Below are 17,994 nucleotides of genomic sequence, written 5' to 3'. Positions count from 1 at the left end.
AATAAGATGCAGCCTAAGATCCACAGATGCGATAGGCAGATGCCAAAGTAGCAATCCACTGATTAGGCATTTTGTGGTGAAGTTTCTCAAATTTCCAAATGTGCCCACGGGGCCAAAAATGTTGGGGACCCATGCTTTAAGAAACCTCAACCTATTCTTTGAAGAGTGACATTTTATTCTCACTTGTACATTTAAGTTAATAGACATCTTATTTTTTGTTCATCTTGAAAGGTCTCTAACAGTGGTTTCAATTCCATACCTATGCCACAGCAACCAGGCTACTGAGTTCCTTTTAGATAGAGGGGGTTTATTCTAGTGGCAGCAATTAAAGGTTTTATAGCTGAGATAGCATTGCATAGTGGTGAGGTCTAATTGGGAACTTTGTGGCAGTGAGTTCCATAGACCCAAGCTTTAAACATTGGTGGGACAACCCACATGCTGTTCTGTTGCATTTGGCTGCAGCGGCGGGATAACCTACAGTGTTTCTTTCATATGTGAAAGACTGCTACAGCATCTAACCAGAACAAGCCCAAACATACAGGACCCTCAAGAACAAAACCCAAACTATCAAGAATGTACATTTACTTCCATATTCTTATATGGTGACTCTATTCACATGCTGGGAAACTGAGAATGACTTGGAGTATCCCTAAATTTCTAACAGTAAAAGATACATTAGCTCAGTAACTTTAATAAGGAATTGAAGAAATTAGTATGCTAGGTATCTTTCAGAGAGAATTAAAAAAGCATTTTCCCCCATGGCATCAGGATTTCCAGAAATTTTGCATCTCTAGTCTTTCTATAAAAGTTTTATTACATAGTTTTTAGAAATAATTTGGGGAGGAGTAAAGGCTAGGTAGCAATATATAAACATTGTCTTAAACATTTTATTCCTAATTCTATAAGAAAATATTTCATAGTCCAAATCTGTTCAATTTTTCTAATTTAGCAGGGGAAAACAAATACAACCTTTGGGGGGGGGGGGGTTCTGAATTTTTCCAAGCCTCCACATCTCCGATTGTCTACAATACACACACCCCTCAGTATATAGTAAATCCAATACAAAAGGAACATATCCCAAAGAGTACTTTGCAAAAAAATAAGAATACAGTCTGCCTCCTACTGGACATCAAGGAACACCACCCACAGTGGAGCGGCACACTGCCTCATCAGGAAAATCATAGCTTTCATACTGCATATTTTTAAAAAAGCTGTTTCCAAGTTTTGACTTAAGCCTTGGTAGCTGTGTATACAAGCAGCTTTTCTATTAAAGTAATGAAATGATATTCAATGGTAATTAACATCATTTTCAACTCAACTGATAAAGTGTTCCAAATATTAGGCTGATATACCAACCACACCCTTATCAACCACACCTAGAGATAGCCTAGCTACAGTTATCCATGCTCTGATAACCTCTCATCTGGATTACTTCAATGTGTTATACGTGGGGCTACCTTTGAAAACAGTCCAGAAACGTCAGCCGGTCCAAAACAGGGCAGCGAGATTGTTAACAGGGGCTGACCAATGTGATCATATCATGTCAGTACTTGTCCAGCTGCACTGGCTGCCAGTCCATGTCCAGGCCCAATTCAAGGTGCTGATATAAACATTCAAAGCCCTAAACAGCTTAGGGCCAGATTGACTCCTCCTATATGTACCTGCCCAGACCCTACGATCATCTTTGGGGGTCCTTCTCCGGGCAATCCTCACGAAGGAATGAGGTGGGTAGCTACCCGAAAGAGGGCCTTTGCTGCTGTGGCACCCCGGCTGTGGAATGAGCTCCCTAGAGAAGTTCACCTGATACCTACGTTGTGCTCCTTCTGGCACCAGGTGAAGTCCTTTTTATTTTCCCAGCATTTTAGCATTCTAGTCTTTTAGCTTCACTGTTTTAAACCTGTTACTGTATTTTAAATTTTTGCATTGCTGCTAGGTTTTATTCTGGTTGTATTTTTATACTGTACTTTTAAGTTTTTATATTTTATATTGTTTTTAAGCTGTACTTTGAGGTTTTAATTTTTGTGAACCACCTGGAGAGCTTCAGCTACTGGGTGGTATAGAAATATAATAAATACATACATACTGTAATTTAGGCTAAATTCCTAAACACACTAATTAAGGAGTAAGTCTCATTGAACAAAGTTGGACTTATTTCCAAGTAAACATACATTGCTCTGTTAAACACTCATCACAGATACTATGAGGAAATGTTCATCAATCACCTTACTTTTTCCTTTCAATAAAGTATGTATATAGAGGTTTTCTTCAAACCATTAAATACAAGTGTTTTCTTCATATAATGCCAAACCTCACAGTACAATCCTCCACGTGTTTACTCAGAGGTCACACTGCATTAAATGGGGCTTACTTTTAAAAATGCAAACAGTTTTAAATGTATTTATCCTCCTTACCTAGAAAAAGATGTGGGGCAGAAACACTCATTTCCAGAACAGGGCAAGTGAGTGGACACCAGAAGCCCAGGACCACACAGTGTTTCCCCACAGTGTTAACCCAATTTCCTCAAAAGCTGAACGTGGCATGAGGAAGAGCCACAGCATGGGCTCTTCATGTTACCCTACCAGCATGAGACAGAGCAGTGTTGCTACAGCTCCCATACAACCATAGTAATGAGTACCAGGGTTATAGTGTCATTCCTCCTCTTCTACAAGAAAGCGGGCACACAAATACACTCAACTGGATTGTTTGAAGAAAAAGAACGTTTCTTACTGCTGCATGAGCTTGCTCTCCCCCCAGCGGTGTGTACACATCCTTATTTATATGAAGCATTGGATAAAGGCAGAGGCTGGAGAGCAACTGGAGCAAAGAAAATGAACTGAAATCTTTAAGGAACATTTCAGAATAAATACACCATCAAAATTAAAATGGTAATGCAATACCTTTAAGTCTTACAAACCACCTTCTAGTGAAAGATAAAGACACCTTCTCTCCAATAACCTGCTCATCTCCTTAGGCTATTATACAAGCTGAAAGCTATCCAAAGTTGACTCAACAGTGCCCTTATGACCACCAAGGCAGATTCTGAAATAAACATGCCACCCAAGTCAGAGTGGATGCAAGTGATTTTATTTGCAAAATGTCTTGCAAACTGGTCACGGTAGGACTCCAGCTCCCTTCTGGGAACAGCTCTGCTTGATAACACTAAGTCACAATAAGAGCTAAGTAGGATCTTTTTCCATCACTGCCACTGGGTAGGCACTAAAACAGACTCTTGCCCAAGAGAAGATTTGGCCTGAGTTCTCCATCGTTTGCACTCTAGCCATTATTCTGATCACTTTCTATCACCTTTAAATCCTCAGAATACTAAGTAGATGAACTGGCACTCTAAGACAGGAGAGGGCTTCTGGGAAAAATCATGTCAATAGCCCAGGTCATATCTGTATTCCAGAAACCAACCAGGGTACCAACAGGAATACCCATCATGTCAGCAGCAAAATACCAAGAGATATAAGAAACCATCCAGCTCCATACGCTTCCTGGGACAGACCATTTTCGTAGATCCCCCACCTGCAGAGGGTAGAAGCCGCTGCTAGCCTCTGCCCATGACAAGAGAACATCTAAAGTTCCCCCACCCTTACTAAGCAGGAAAAGCACTCGATTTAACATTTCTCCTATTTAATCGACAATAACAATGGCAAATCCATGCAGCTCTTAATTTCTTTGTAATTAACTTTGAATTTTTCTGCTAACTTCTAATAGTTCTACTAATGGAGGGGCACAGCTTCTTTCCCTCCAAATCCAATGCGTGGGCTGCCAACAGCCTCCATCTACTGCAGTCATTGTTGTGTTAAGCAAAGGGCACAGCCTCTCTTCCCTTCCTGACCTAACTGCACAAGCACATATGGGCTGCCAATAGTCAACTCCTATTGCAGTAACAGCCCAACTCTATGCAGAATTAGGTGCACCTAAGACCATTTAAGTCAATGCATTTATGGATACCTAATTCTGTATCTGATCAGGCTGTAAGCCTCACAAAACAGTGTTGAGTAGCTTGGAGAGGAATCTAACTCCAGATAGAAAAAGCTACTTATTGCTTAGTGCCTTCATTGAAGGCTAGCTAGATTCTTAAAGCAGCAAGAGGCAGCATGTGGGAACCTAACCCTCCCCCTACCCATTGCTTTCCTCAGCTCTCTTGGCCCAGTCATTTCCTCCCTAAGATACGCACACCCCGGGGAGGGAGGGAGGACAGAATGGTTCATCCATCACCTTCCTTTTGCCCAATACATCCCCACATAATATTTTTACACAGCTTTTCTGTTTAAAAACAAAGTGACTTACATAAAAGAAAATACAAAAATGCAAATTAAAAAATCACATTAGTTAAAGCCAATACAGGACAGTATAACAATAAAAATAGCAGCACTAAAAGAAATAAGGAATCAGTTAAAAGGTTTTAAATTTAGGAAATGTTAAAGCAGCAGAAAAATATGTAAAAGCAACTGATCACATATTAAAAGCTAGATGAAATAAAGCATTCAGCAACTCTTTAAAAATGGAAAGAGAGGGCACCTGGCTGATCACCACTGGCTGTTCCATACCCTTGGCGCCACCACCAAGAACCCATCTCTCATAATCTCACATAAGGATGGGACAGAGAGCAGGGTCTCTGATGCCAATCATAAAGGCTGGACAGATTCCTAGGGGAACAGGTGATATCTGAGGTAGCCAGGTCCTAAGCTGTTTAAGTCTTTAAAAGGTCAACAACAGCATTTTGAGCCCAGAAATAAAATCAGCTAGTACAATTAATTAATTAGTACACCGGGGGCCGCGGTGGCTTAGTGGTTAAGATGCTGAACTGCTGACCAGAAGGTCAGCAGGACAGCAGTTCGAGACCCAAGTGCCGCGCGACGGAGTGAGCTCCCGTCTTCAGTCCCAGCTCCTGCCAACCTAGCAGTTCAAAAGCAAGAAATTGCAAGTAGATAAATAGGTACCGCTTTGGTGGGAAAGGTAACAGCACCTTGGTGTTCAGTCATACCGGCCACATGACCACGGAAGCGTCTTCGGACAGCGCTGGCTCTTCAGCTTAGAAATGGAGATGAGCACCACACCCTAGAGTTGGACACGACTGGTTGGGGACACCTTTACCTTAGTACAATTAAGATTGGAGTTATATGCACTCATCTCCAGATGCTAAACAACGATTTGGCAGCCATATTTTGTCCCAAGTGAAGTTTCCTGACTGTTTTCAAAGGCAGCATCCAGTTGAAAGCATTACAATAATCTAGTCTGGAAGTAACTAGAACATGGATAACTGATACCAGGTCTGTCATCTTTAAGAAAGGCCACTGCTAGTAAATAAGCTGTACCTAGCTAAAGGCACTTCTACTAACCCCTGCCACCTGTGTATCCAAGCAAAATGCCAGGTGAAGTAGGGCCCCAACCTGTGCACCTGCTGCTTCAGAAGAACTGCAATCCTGTCTGGACCAAGTTGAATATTCTCACTCAGTTCAATGGAACCCATGACCACCTCTCTCTTATCTGGATTAATTTAAGAACACACACATGCCACTTTAGCACTTGAAATGCTAACCAGATGTAGAAAGACTCCTATTACACAAGTATTTTTTATATTATCATTTTTACTGGAAAAGTTGACTAAGTAAACCCTGCTTTGCCTTTCAGGTTTGGAAAAATTACTGTTCAATACAGACTTGCAGAAAGGAATAATTTCAAAACAAATGTTTCTACAGCTATCGGTAGCACAGTATTTTTATGTTAAAGACTTTGGAAAGGAATCTTAATGTCCACTGCAAGATATAGAATGCCTGCTATAGGTTCCTCATGTATTGAAGGATATATTAAGATCAATGCAAGATTTTATCTAACATGGGTAATAAAATATATTGTTAAATGAAGTGAAATACAGTTACAACGGAGTGCTTCTTCATATTTGGTGAGCACATCAATAGACTGAGTTAGTGTACAACAACAGTCTACAAACTGAAAAAAAAGTCATGCATACAATAGGCTATGATTTATCAGAGAACGCAAAGGAGTTTTCATTGAATTCTTTCTAACACATATAGAAGTGATTTTACTACTAGTAATAAGAACTGTGTGATAACAACGTTCTTTACCAGATTAACCACTGAAGTTTCTTATGCCCTGCACAATTGTAAAACCACACAGTATCTAGTATGTGAAAGTTAATTTTCAAGACAAAGATAAGAGTACACAGGGCAAAAAAGTTCAATATTAAAATCTAACCAACCTTCTGTCTTAATTTTTTGAAATCTTAGTCAAACCAACACAAGATTCCAAAACGACTACTGGAATGAGCATCAGAATACAGTAACAGTAAATGAACAACTCCAACAGCGTTGTTTCCTCATATATTTATATTTAAGTATTTCTAGGCCAATTTTCCAGGGCATAGCCCTCTCACAGCAGCATACAAAACCAAGTAAGATGCATTAAGGTTCATATAGTTATTGGGACCTACAATAAGTCAGCTCTGAATTTAAATCATAGTCTGTACCTGAAGTGAAATTATGTAACATTTGTATGCAATTTTTATCAGTAACATTATTGTTATTCTGATGAGTGTATGTTTTATGCATTTCATAAAGTACTGTATCATTTTAAAAGTTATATTACAATGATCATATAATACTGACAGAGAGTACCTTGCAGTGTAGACCTAAACCATACCACAAACATTTACATTAAACACTTTAAGCTAGCAGTACTCTTAGGAGGCTGTGGCCAAGAACAGGTAAGTGTTTAAGGCCCATTTGAAGGCCTGCACTGTTAAGAGCCATGTGTAGATTAGTTGGAATGGATTTCCATAACTATGGAACCACAACTGAGAAGGCCCTCTCTCTCTGATGCCCACCAACCTAATTGATCATACTAGCAAACACAATAGCTGATCTTTACAAATGGGCAGGGTCATATGGGTGATGGCAATTGTTAAGATAACCTTTAATGGCCTAAATATTTTGGTGCCAGGTTAACACCAGCGCCTTGAATTGGGCCTGGAAATCCACTGGTAACCAGTACAACTGATGCAAAATTGGTGTTACATGCTTTGATCGCCTGACCCAAATCAATAAGACAGGCAAGCCCCATTTTGCTCCAACTGAAGCTTCCAAACAGACTTCAAAAGTAGCCCCATGTAAAGCACATCACAGTAGCTAAGGCTGGATGTAAGAGCTAATTCCTGGTCACCGCTGCCACCTCCACAGATAGTAGTAAGTTCAGCTGCAAACTTGGTCCTTCATGAAGAGTGCAACCCCAGCAAGGATCAGCTACACGGCTCCAGATCAGCTGGCTTCCCAACCCATAACAACTCTGTTTTACCTGGGACTAACTTTCAGTTTATCAACCCTCAACCATCCCCAAACCACCTCCAGACACCTGTGCAAGAGTTCCATAACTTCTCTGGATTCTGCAGGTGGAAAAGAAACGCAGAGTTCTGTGGGAGCTGCATAGTAATGACAATGCAGGCCAAGCCTCCGAGTAACTTCCCGCACCAAAGTCATATAGCACTAGGGACAAGCTGGAACCCTGAAGCACGTATTAGATAAAGGCATTGGGGTGTAACAGAAATCCTTCAACACCATCTTCTGGGACTGACCCACCAGAAAGGATTAGAACCACCACAATACAGTGCCTCCTAAAGCCAACCCACCCAGGCAGTCCAAAGGGATACTATGTCAGATGGTAACAAAAGCCACCAAGGGACCCAGTAGAATCAGTAAAATTGCACTCCCTTCATCCTTTTCCCAATGCAAGTCATCCACCAGAGCAACCAAGGCTGTTTCCATGTTGAAATCAGGCCACAATGTGAAATGAAATGAATCCCAGTATGAGTTTCCTCCAAAACCATCTGGAGTTGAGATAGCACCACATTCTCAAGAACCTTGCCCAAAAAGGGACCAGTCAGAGACTGGTCGTTAGGTGCCCCAGATAATTGGGTCTATGCTGAATTTCTTTAGCAAGGGCCTTCCTAATGCTTCCTTAAGAGCAGCAAGAACCACACCCTCCCTCAAGGCAGCCTTCACTACCTCAGAAGTCCAAGTTCTCATACCCACCATAGCAACTTTTAATAGTCCATGGTGAGCCTATTAGTTCAATTCTATAGAGCAGCCTCAGCTGCAAATAAGTCTCATGCTGTTTGGTTTTGAGCCTTAAATGCCCCTCAACCCTATCACTGCCACATTACTAGGGTCCAGCACACCTTAGGCATGTCTTTTCCAATATGAGCCTTAGAAACTTAGGCAATCCACTGGTATCAACTCGGTCTTGATCTTCCCCAACACTGTGCCTCCAGATGTGTCGTACTACAACTTACATCATCTCCAACCGTTGATAATGCTGGCTGGGAATGTTGGGGGTTGTAATACAACACATCTGGAGGGCACCAGACTTGGAAAGGCTGCTCTAGAACAGGGCTGAGTAGATTCCCACTGATTTGAATTTCAACTCCCAGCATTCCTGACCACTGGCCATGCTGGCAGGGGCTTCTGGGAGTTGAGGTCCAAAACATCTGGAGACCTACCTCCTGCACACCCCTGCTCTAGGGCATGGTAATTTAAAAAATTCAGCAGGCATCTACTTGTCGGATTCCTATTTTTATACACCCTCTATGTTTAATGACAGATTGTTGGGCTGTAATACTTGATACGTTTAATTTTAGCTTTAAAGAAAAGCCAGGTAGGTATATCCCAACTTCTATCCAATACAACAACTGAGCTGAAGAAAAACAGGTGCAGCCTTATATTTTGCTAAAGTGACAAGTTAGGTATTTCACCTTTTAGAGAACTCTTCATTCAGAACATTAGCAAAACCATCATTACTTATAGAATTATGCTCTTTTTCACTAGAAAGAAAACACTCTTCTGGATCAAAAAACAAGAAGCACAGTAGAATGCAATATGCCCACTGTTGTACTTGCCTAAACAAAAAGTGATTAACAGAATCAGTTCTGCAACTACTAATCACCTATTTGGTAGGAGGAGGCACCTAGACTGTCTTTTCATTTCACAGATAACCAGTACCATCAGTTGATGGTACCGATCATTAGCTAGTGCAGCAGCAATGCATGCAACCCACGTACTGAATACAGGGCTGCCCAACAGACTTTTTTGCTCTCCACTAAGGAAGAACTGAAATAGATACCAGTTTCAGAAAATGAGACCCAATCACACCTGTGCACCAGCAGAAAGCGCTTCTGCTCACACAGGGTGAGGAGCAGAAAGACAGGACTAAGGAGACCCACATCTGACCAGATAAAGAAATATAATTTGTTTAAATTCATTTTAGTATTTCCCAAAACTAAGCAAACATTTAAAGTTACTGTTACAAAAAAGGCCTTGAAGTTTAGTGTGTTTGCACCAATAATTTGTTCAATAAGGAAAATAAAGATTGAGAGCATTAGCCATCTCAGAAATTGCATCTCAAGTGTGTGAACTTATTAGTAAAAATAAGATTCAGTGCTTTTAGCCTCAACATGAGATTAACTGCTAAGCTAAATTTGTCCAGTTTAGTTGTCTTCTAGTAAACCAGATCAGGCAACTGCTGAAACTATTTTCCTGATGGAATAATGCTAATCAAAATACTCCAACATGAGCAAAGTTGCTGATAGTGAAATCCTAAACATGTCTACTCAGAACCCGCACTGCGTTCAGTATGCCTTATTCCCAGTTTAATAGGTAGAGGATTTCAGTCTTATTTCATTAAATAACTGACAAAGATCATTACAACTGCCATGTTACTCAGGTAAAAAAAGGATGGATATATGGACTGAACCACATATTTCAATTTTTAAAACTTTGATATTTATCAAATTTAATTATATTTAAATTTTGATTATTGTTTTACTTAACTTCTATCCTACCTAGTTATGCATGATGAAAAATTAATCTAGGAAAATGAGATTGAGCATCTTTACTGAAGTTATTGAAGTCATACATGCATATAGTACCCCTAACTTTCACACCTAGAACATCTCACCAGGAATTTCATGGTACCCATGCTCTAAAGATAGTACCTCATCTATTAATTCATGTCCTTCTCATAGTCAGGCATTCAACTAGTTTCTCTTGTGCTTTTAAACCATGTGGCATTTTCAGGAAACTCCGAAAGATCTCCGTTACATCCAGTCCTGTTTTCCCATACCTGATATAGTCGTAAGCACACCACTCCTTCATCCCTCCTTTTCAGGAGGAATAGGATCAAGGATGTCTTTCCTAATCAGAAAAATGTAGGGGCCGACAAGAGTCCCCATTCACACCAAGACCTATTGCACACCACGCTGGACCAATATACTTCTGGAGTGGGAAAGGCAATTTAGCAGTTTCTGCTATCTTTCCCCCATTTCCAAATTTTCAATGTAACATACCCTCTCTTCTCAACGAGAGTTTCAACCTAGTTTGAAGGCCTGAAGTATTTTCTTGGAAGGGATGAGTACCCCTAATATTGCAGTCTTTCTACCTATTTTTTTTCCAAAGGCTGATACAAACTTACTTCCACTGAGTTCAATGGAATTTACGACCAAGTAAATTGGTCAGGATGAACACACCTGCTTTGCATTTATTTCTATATGCATTATGGAAGCAAGAAGACATTTTAGCTTAGCACAGAAGATTAAGATCTTGACAACGCACTAGATAACAAGCTATCTTATGTTGCTTTTCTGCCACCTTGTTTTTGTGTTTGAGGGGGGGGGTGCAAAAGACAAGTCATTAATGTTTCAAATGAGCCAACACAACTCTAAAGTGGATGTCTGTGACAGGCATATTTAACAAGGGTAAATGCTACCAAAGGCCCATTGCGGTGTGGCAACAGTGTGCTGCAGTATGGCCGGAAAGCATCACAGGCCCTCATCCCCTTGCTCAGATGCTCTCTGTACCAGGGCAACAGAGGCCCTCTATTGCAGTACTGGAGAGGAGCCTAAACACACCCAGACTACCACACAAGAGGCTTGGGGGAAGAGGTAGGAAGAAGGTGGAGATGTAGGACACACACAACTCCAATCATTGAACTGTACAGTTGAAGAAGCAGCCTCACTCATTTAGCAGTAGTGTAGAACTTCACTGGCAAAGTACTAGAAAGAGAGACTTTTTGAGAGGCAATTATGCCTGATCCATAATGCCACTGTAGTTGTGCCTTCATCAAACCAGCTACAGAAGAGAACAGGATTAGGGTTGTCTGTCACAATCTTCAAAATGTAGTCTAAAATAGGAAACACAGAACCTGCAAATAGTTTGTCATACTGCTATTTAGTAGAACTAGTCAATATGACAGATCTATTAGTCAAGTATTTGTGAAGTATATCCACCATGCCAATTTCCCCCCACCCCCCGCAAAAAAAGTATCATTGTGCCAAAACATTTAAATTGACTGAAAATAGCCTACATATGCAAGAAAAGGCTTCAAGGAGACAATATATTTCTATAGTTCCAAGCATATAAAATCATAGCACAAAAACTGTGTCAACAACCCAATGTGTAAGAAATCTCCTTTTTGTGTTGTATGTTATTTGCTTCACTAAGAAGTCTACTTCTCAGAGCAATGCTAAGGTCCCTGGGAGAGCATGACATTTAGCCCAATCTCATGCAATATTTATCCTTTTAATGTGAAGCTTAGCATTGAAGATATGGTGGATTCCCCGCTCCCGAGGCCATAGACACTGCTATGACCTCGGGAGGGGGAATCAAGAGACCAACCATTACCCCCATCCCCTCAAAGCCACCATAAAAAGCAGCACAACAGCCACTCTTTTAAGGTCAAAACAGCAACCATGGGAAGACCATGATGGAGAGAAAGGGGGTGGAATGGAGGGGAGCAGCAGAGGCCAAGATCCACAGGATCCTAAAGTACCTCAGCGTACAATCCTATGGAGATAGTCATCAGCCTCCAAACTTGGAGGCTGATGACAATCCAATGCAGAGTGGCCGAGTACAGAGACAATCCTTGCCTCCATGCTCCGGCCACCGTGCATTTTTGGCTGGACAGGCAATTCCGCCTGTCTAGCTGGGAAGCATCAGAGTGGGAGGGGAGGAGGCTGCATGGTGCATAGGAAGCTGCTTAATGCAGCTTCCACAGTTGCCTGCCCTCCCCCGGACTGCCACCTTTTCCCCATGTCCGCACCCTGTTTCCAAGTGCAGAAACATAGCCGGTGTGGAGAGAACCGTGTCAGCTATGAGGGGGGCTGGGGAGCATGGTTTCTGGGCTCCGAGGTTGGAGCCCTGGTTCCAACCTCAGAGCCCAGAAACCAAAAAATTCTATGTCCCCCAGACGTTGTCTACGGGAGATAGGACTGCTCCCTCAATCACTGATCCTGCCCACAACACAGTAGGTCAGCTAGACAATCCAAGAAGCTCGTCTAGCCAAAACTGTAAAAAGGAGAAACGGGATGCATTTTTACCTCCATCCTCATCCAACCCTACCTGGCAGGGCACAGGATAAACAGAGGGCTCTGAAACTGGAGCTCTCTATCAGACGACAATCCCTTGGATTGTATTCTTAAACTAGTTCTTCCATCACATTTCTACTTCACTCTTTCAACAAGTACCTTATGGCAGTGTACTTGTGATAATCCCACTTCATTTTCACAACAGTCCTGAATGAGGAGATTGGTTGAAAGGTCAAGACCACCCAGCAAGCTTCAAGGCTAAGTGGGGTATTTGAAACCAGGTCTTTCCAGATCCACACTCTATTCCTTACACTACACTGCCTCTCAATATGCCTCATGAAAGACCAAAGTAGTAGTTCTACATCAGGCATCTTAAGGTCTGCTTCCCTACAAGCCACAATACAATCACTTTTCCTTCAAACAACACTGTGGTAAAGCACATTGGAGGGAAGCAAATACCGCTACAGTTTCTACAAGTGAGCCTAGTTCTATGAAGCCCTCCTGGCTGACCAACAAGCTCAAAGCAGCAAGATTCTCCTAAATTTCCTAGCATACAGAACAGGCAAACTGTTCCTCATCTCTACCAGAGCAATACTTATTATATTAAGTTACCTATTATCTGCTTTAAATACTTTAGATATAAGTTCCAAACTGAACCCAAATGTAATTATTTCACTGTATCACTTAAGTAACTTGTTATAAACAGTATAAAAAAGTTCAAATGTAGAACTTAATCAAGTATTTCAGTAATTATTTTTTCCCATGAAGCAATTAATACAACCCCTAGACCCCATACCCTATGTAATTAAGCGCCTTCATTCTGCACCTGTTAGTCTTCACATTTCTAAGGCCTGGAAACCATCTTTAACTCCAATCCTGATATTTTAATTTTTTTTAACTATGTACACCCATCCTTTTCCTTTTGTAGCTTTCCCCCCTCCTTCCTCTCATTTGCCTTCTATCTATCTTTCTCCTTATTCTGAAATATACCGTATTTTCCACAAACAAGATGTGGCATCACCTCTGATTTGACCCACCTCAGTTTGGTGAACAAAAAAAACCAAAAAACCGCTGACTTAGAGGGCCCAAGATTCTTTTATCCTCCATATTCACAGCCTGACCTAAAATTAAGTATTCAGACTTAGTGGACTCCTCCAAGATCCAATGACACAGGTGGGTTTTCAGGAGGACAACTGCCATGCACAAATGCCAAAGCATTTCTCTAGTAGTCCTATGTTACGAGAAAATTTGATTAGGAACTCACAGAATAGAATCATAGAACAGTAGGGTTGGAAAGGGCTACAAGGCCATCTGAAGCAGGACACACAAAAACTCTGAGTTGTAAAGAGCCATGGGTAGTAACAGTACACTAGCAAATGCTCTCTCATTCAGAATAGCCAAATTATTATTTTTATTTAATCATAACCCTAATACAAAATGAAACATATGCTCAAACCATCCATCACTTCTTGATGGAAGGAACGAGAAGTGTGCTGTATTCTAAAACACATAAGGTACACAGAGCTTGAGGTAGAAACTGTTTCTTTGAAGATAAGAGTACTATAAATAGTTACAATGAAAGAGGGAATAAGAGCTTTAGAAATCATGATTCAAGTAAAAGCTCTGCGCACTAAAAAAAATCCAAGAAATTTTTCAGATTTGCCCAATGCATGTAAATTGAAATGTTACTAGTAAGAACTGAGATGCCAATCCTCAGATCCCAGCATACAGCACATACAGCTGCTGGATACAGGGATCTATACACACACTCTAAACAGATGCGTGATTTGAGGAGCACCCCAATTCAGTCTCCACCTCCACATCCTTCCACACAGTTTGATCAGCGTCAGGTCTAAAGCAGCAAGGATGACAGCATATACAGCCTCATTTGCTGGGATGTAGCGTTTTTACCTCAGACAGCACTCTTGCACAAAAGGCAACCAACAATGCTTTCCAAGTGCAAAAGCCGGAATATACAGATTGCAGCAAAAGTTATCAATGAAGGACTGGAGACTGTAATGAAGTTAGAATCTCAACTTTTCAATTCCAGCCCTGCCCACCCCTGATGATGTTTTCTAAGTTATCTTCCATTTGTTTTAAAAAGTAACCCAAAATATGTATTTCAAGAGTGGTCCATGCTATGTTATACATTCCATGTAACTAATCAGCTGCTGTCAGTTACTCTGGAGCCTGCTATCTCCTGCTTCTGAATTTAAATCAGTCCCAGGATAATTCCAACTTTGCAAGGCAGTAAGTATAAGAAGACATTAAACACAATTAAGATGATGGAAAATTCAAAGAAAGCACCACTTAATCTTCTGGTCATCAGTTCAGCAGCCTTACATTTATAATATATGAAAAGCCAAGCATCTAGCTATAATGCAAAGAAAATGGAGTCAAATGAAACAGGAAACACTATCAGTGTATTTCACTTTTAGGCAGTGTTTTGACTGGACTGAAATAATGATGATGTAAATCCTTCAGTAATATGCTTTGTTTTGATGCAAGCTTTATTTTAATAGCTAGCTGTATTTATTATAAAAATAAGTTAAAGTTAACTCACCACCATCCCTCTCTCTAACTCTGTGAGTATGCATGCTTTTAGCTTTACTGTGTCCAGTGTTGTCACCATATTTGTTTTCAGGGCTATCAGATCGCCGCAACATTTTATTTGGTGGTGAAGGGTCTGTGGTGTCTCGCATCTTGTCATGCCGGTGATCACCACCACTGGGGTGACTCTTTGATGAGTATTTAAGAGCCTGCAAAAAATTACAATACAAGTACAAAATTCTAAGCTGTGTTTTCGATAGCAGACATAGAATTTACAACCAATACTTTTATCCTCCAGGTTTTCATAACATCAGGTAACTTCTAAGCAATGGCTAGCATCTAAAGAGCTGTTTAGGGGTGCAATCCTACGCATGTTTAGACAGAAATAAGTCCCACAACTCCCAGTATCCCCCAGCCAGCATGGCTGCCTAGAGGATGCTGAGAAGTATGACTTCTTTCTCTCTAAACATGCATAGGATTGCACCCTTAAGCATATACAAAGGGCTCATTCTAGCCTAACAAATTCTTGACTTCCCGCCCCCTTTGAACAGCTGACCTCCAAGCTATATCAAAATGTTTTTGAAACATCTCCATTTCAGAAGCGTTTTGCCATCTAGGGAACATTGCTGTCCCCCGCAAAGAAGCCTACAGACCCCCTTGACTCATGTTGGCTGGGGCATGCTGGGAGTTGTAGGCCATTTCTCTGTCTAAACATGCATAGGATTGCACCCTTATGGTACAATCCTATGCATGTCTACTCAGAAGTAAACCTCACTGAGCTCAATGGGGCTTCCACCCATGTAAGTAGGTATAGGATTTCAACCTTAGTTGTTTTAGGAGTCATAAAGACTATGATCTACACATGCAGTGTAGTCATGTTCTTTCATTTGTGGGGAATAACACAACTTGATATTTATTTAACAAATGAAATACAAGTGCATAAGTGACACAGAAAAGCCTATGGGGCATTTGATACAGATTTACACCTCTTCTCTAGTCCCCATCTCAATAGCCTATCCCACATGAACTATTTAGGCACTTAATTTTATTCAACGGAACTGCCTGTTTATAAAGCCAGCCTGTAGTTTAATATAATCTCTCAGAAAGAGGCTAGAAATACAATAAACTTTGTAGTAGTATAAAAGGGATATGGTCTACATGTGTAACAACTACTATATATGTATTTAGCACCAACAGTACCTTTTGTTGTACTGAACACAACACACTGTAAGCTACTTAGGTCAGCAGCTCTTTTCACCTGCATGTTTTCACAGCACAAGCCTCTGGGTGATAAACGTTTACATTAGATGGACTGTCAGTGACTGCAGCCTCCAAATGTCAAATTTTGCCTCATACTTAATCAGTTAGGTATAAAAGTCCAATAGTCAAATAATCCTACTTACATCCTCAAATCAGTTCTCCCAAAGCTTTTATTTTGTGTGCGGTGGGGGGGGGGGGGAGAAGGCAAACCAATGTTTTTGCACGTCATCCTAGTAGTCTCAAATATATTTATATGTACCTTTGCTTACTTCCAATTTAAGGTTTTCTCACAAGGACGTGAAAAACTATAATTCCCATCGGGCTTTACTCACTATAGCCCAGGGCCTAGAAACTATCCGGCTCGTATTTCGTTTCGCAAGAAAGGGCAGCCGGGGATGGGGGCAAAATATAGTCCTCTTCTGATTTAATGTTCAACGCACCACCGCCACCCCACCGTTTTCATTCGTAGGAAAAACAATACCCCCGCGCGCCCTCCCCCGCCTACTGCGGCCCGCGGCGGGCCTAGGCCTCTCGCTTCCCTGCCCCGCCGAGCGCCTCTCGCTGCCTCACTTTCGGCCAGGCCTTCGCGCTCGGGGAAGGGAATCCTCCGCCTCCGCCGCCGCCGCAGCAGCCGCCGCTCCCGGTCCTCCGCCGCGGCGCGCGCGGAGCAGAGGAAAGGGAAGCGGCTGCTCCTGCGCGGCCTGCAGGGGCGGCCGAGGCCTGCGCTCGAGTAGTTCCGCTCGCCCTCCCACACTCCAGTTGTTGCCGCCGCAGGGCCTATCGGTGTGGGGACTGCGGCGGCCGAAGAAGTCGGTACCTGGTAGGGCTGCGAGTCCCCCTTGCGGTCGTGACAGCTGGAAAGAGAAAGAGAGAGAGAGAGAGAGAGAGAGACGTTACGCGAGCGAGCGGGCGGGCGAGCGGGCGTTACTGGCCGTTGGTATCGGGGGGCAGCGGAGAGGAGGGGGGAGGCGAAGAGCGGACGGGGGGGCGGAACGAGGGGGGAGGGGGGTTATTTACCCATCATTGAGTCTTTGCTGTTTCCTCGCATACATTACCATCAATGCCCGGCCTGTGTGTGAGAGACTGAGGGGACCAGGAGGGCGCGGCCGGGCCACGGGCGCCGCCGAGGGGGGAGGGGGAAGCAGCGCTCCGACCGGGGACAGGGAAGAGGAGGAGGGGGAGGGAGGGAGGAGGAGGAGGAGGGGCGGCTCGGGCAGCTCGGCTGTGAGGGGAAGCAGCGCTCACGGGCCCATCTCCTCTCCGCGCCAGCGAGGAGACGACGCCGCAGCCGGAAACGCACGCGCACGGAGGAGTGCGGGCAGCAACGACGACGTCCCCGCCGCCGCCGCCACTACCGCTGTCCGCCTTCGCTCGCCCTCCGCTGCCTCCTCCCCCCTTCCTCAGCCACTGCTCCCAACACTACCGCCGTCCGACTACATCCGGGAAACTCGGACGCCGCCGCCTTCGCTTAACGTCGGCTGTTGTCGGCTCTTTCCGCCAAAGCTCCTCCCACTTCTCTCCAGTTCATTTAAAAAACACACACACACAGAGGCTTCCTCTTCTTTCTTAGGCCTGTGGCCCGCCTTCCTCCGCTCCGGATTCTGACTCTCCCCTTCGGGAAACATCGGGGCCTTCCGTCACGTCCCGGAAAGCCTTCGCCTTGGATTTAAAGCCTAAGCTCTTGCTTCGCAACCCACCCGCCCCCGTGCTTGAGACTCCGCTTTCGGGAAACATCGGCGGTTTCCGTCAAACCTGCATCCAACATCGGCTCTCTCCGTCACACACCCCCCCTCGGTCGCTGCCTC

General features: G+C 42.9%; 1 protein-coding gene across 10 annotated transcripts in view; it reads right to left on the bottom strand.

Annotated features, from left to right (window-relative positions):
* Positions 1–17,994, bottom strand: part of WAC (WW domain containing adaptor with coiled-coil) — an 86,868-nt gene that overhangs the window by 67,812 nt on the left and 1,062 nt on the right. For 3 of the 10 annotated variants that reach the window (XM_084859148.1, XM_084859149.1, XM_084859151.1), the window contains exons 1-3: positions 17,207–17,626; positions 17,007–17,043; positions 14,943–15,138 (exon numbers count right to left, since the gene is read on the bottom strand). In XM_084859148.1, coding sequence (XP_084715274.1) covers positions 14,943–15,138; positions 17,007–17,043; positions 17,207–17,247 — 274 coding nt within the window. In that variant the 5' untranslated portion in view covers positions 17,248–17,626. Of the gene's footprint in view, positions 1–14,942; positions 15,139–17,006; positions 17,044–17,206; positions 17,793–17,994 lie in introns of those variants that run through there. The other 7 variants (XM_084859147.1, XM_084859146.1, XM_084859145.1 and 4 more) reach the window with 4 other exon arrangements.

Source organism: Heloderma suspectum, chromosome 5 (assembly GCF_057233095.1).
Source record: "Heloderma suspectum isolate Gila_16-S chromosome 5, 16-S_ref, whole genome shotgun sequence".
NCBI lineage: Eukaryota > Metazoa > Chordata > Lepidosauria > Squamata > Helodermatidae > Heloderma > Heloderma suspectum.
This window is presented reverse-complemented; position numbering and strand designations above follow the sequence as displayed.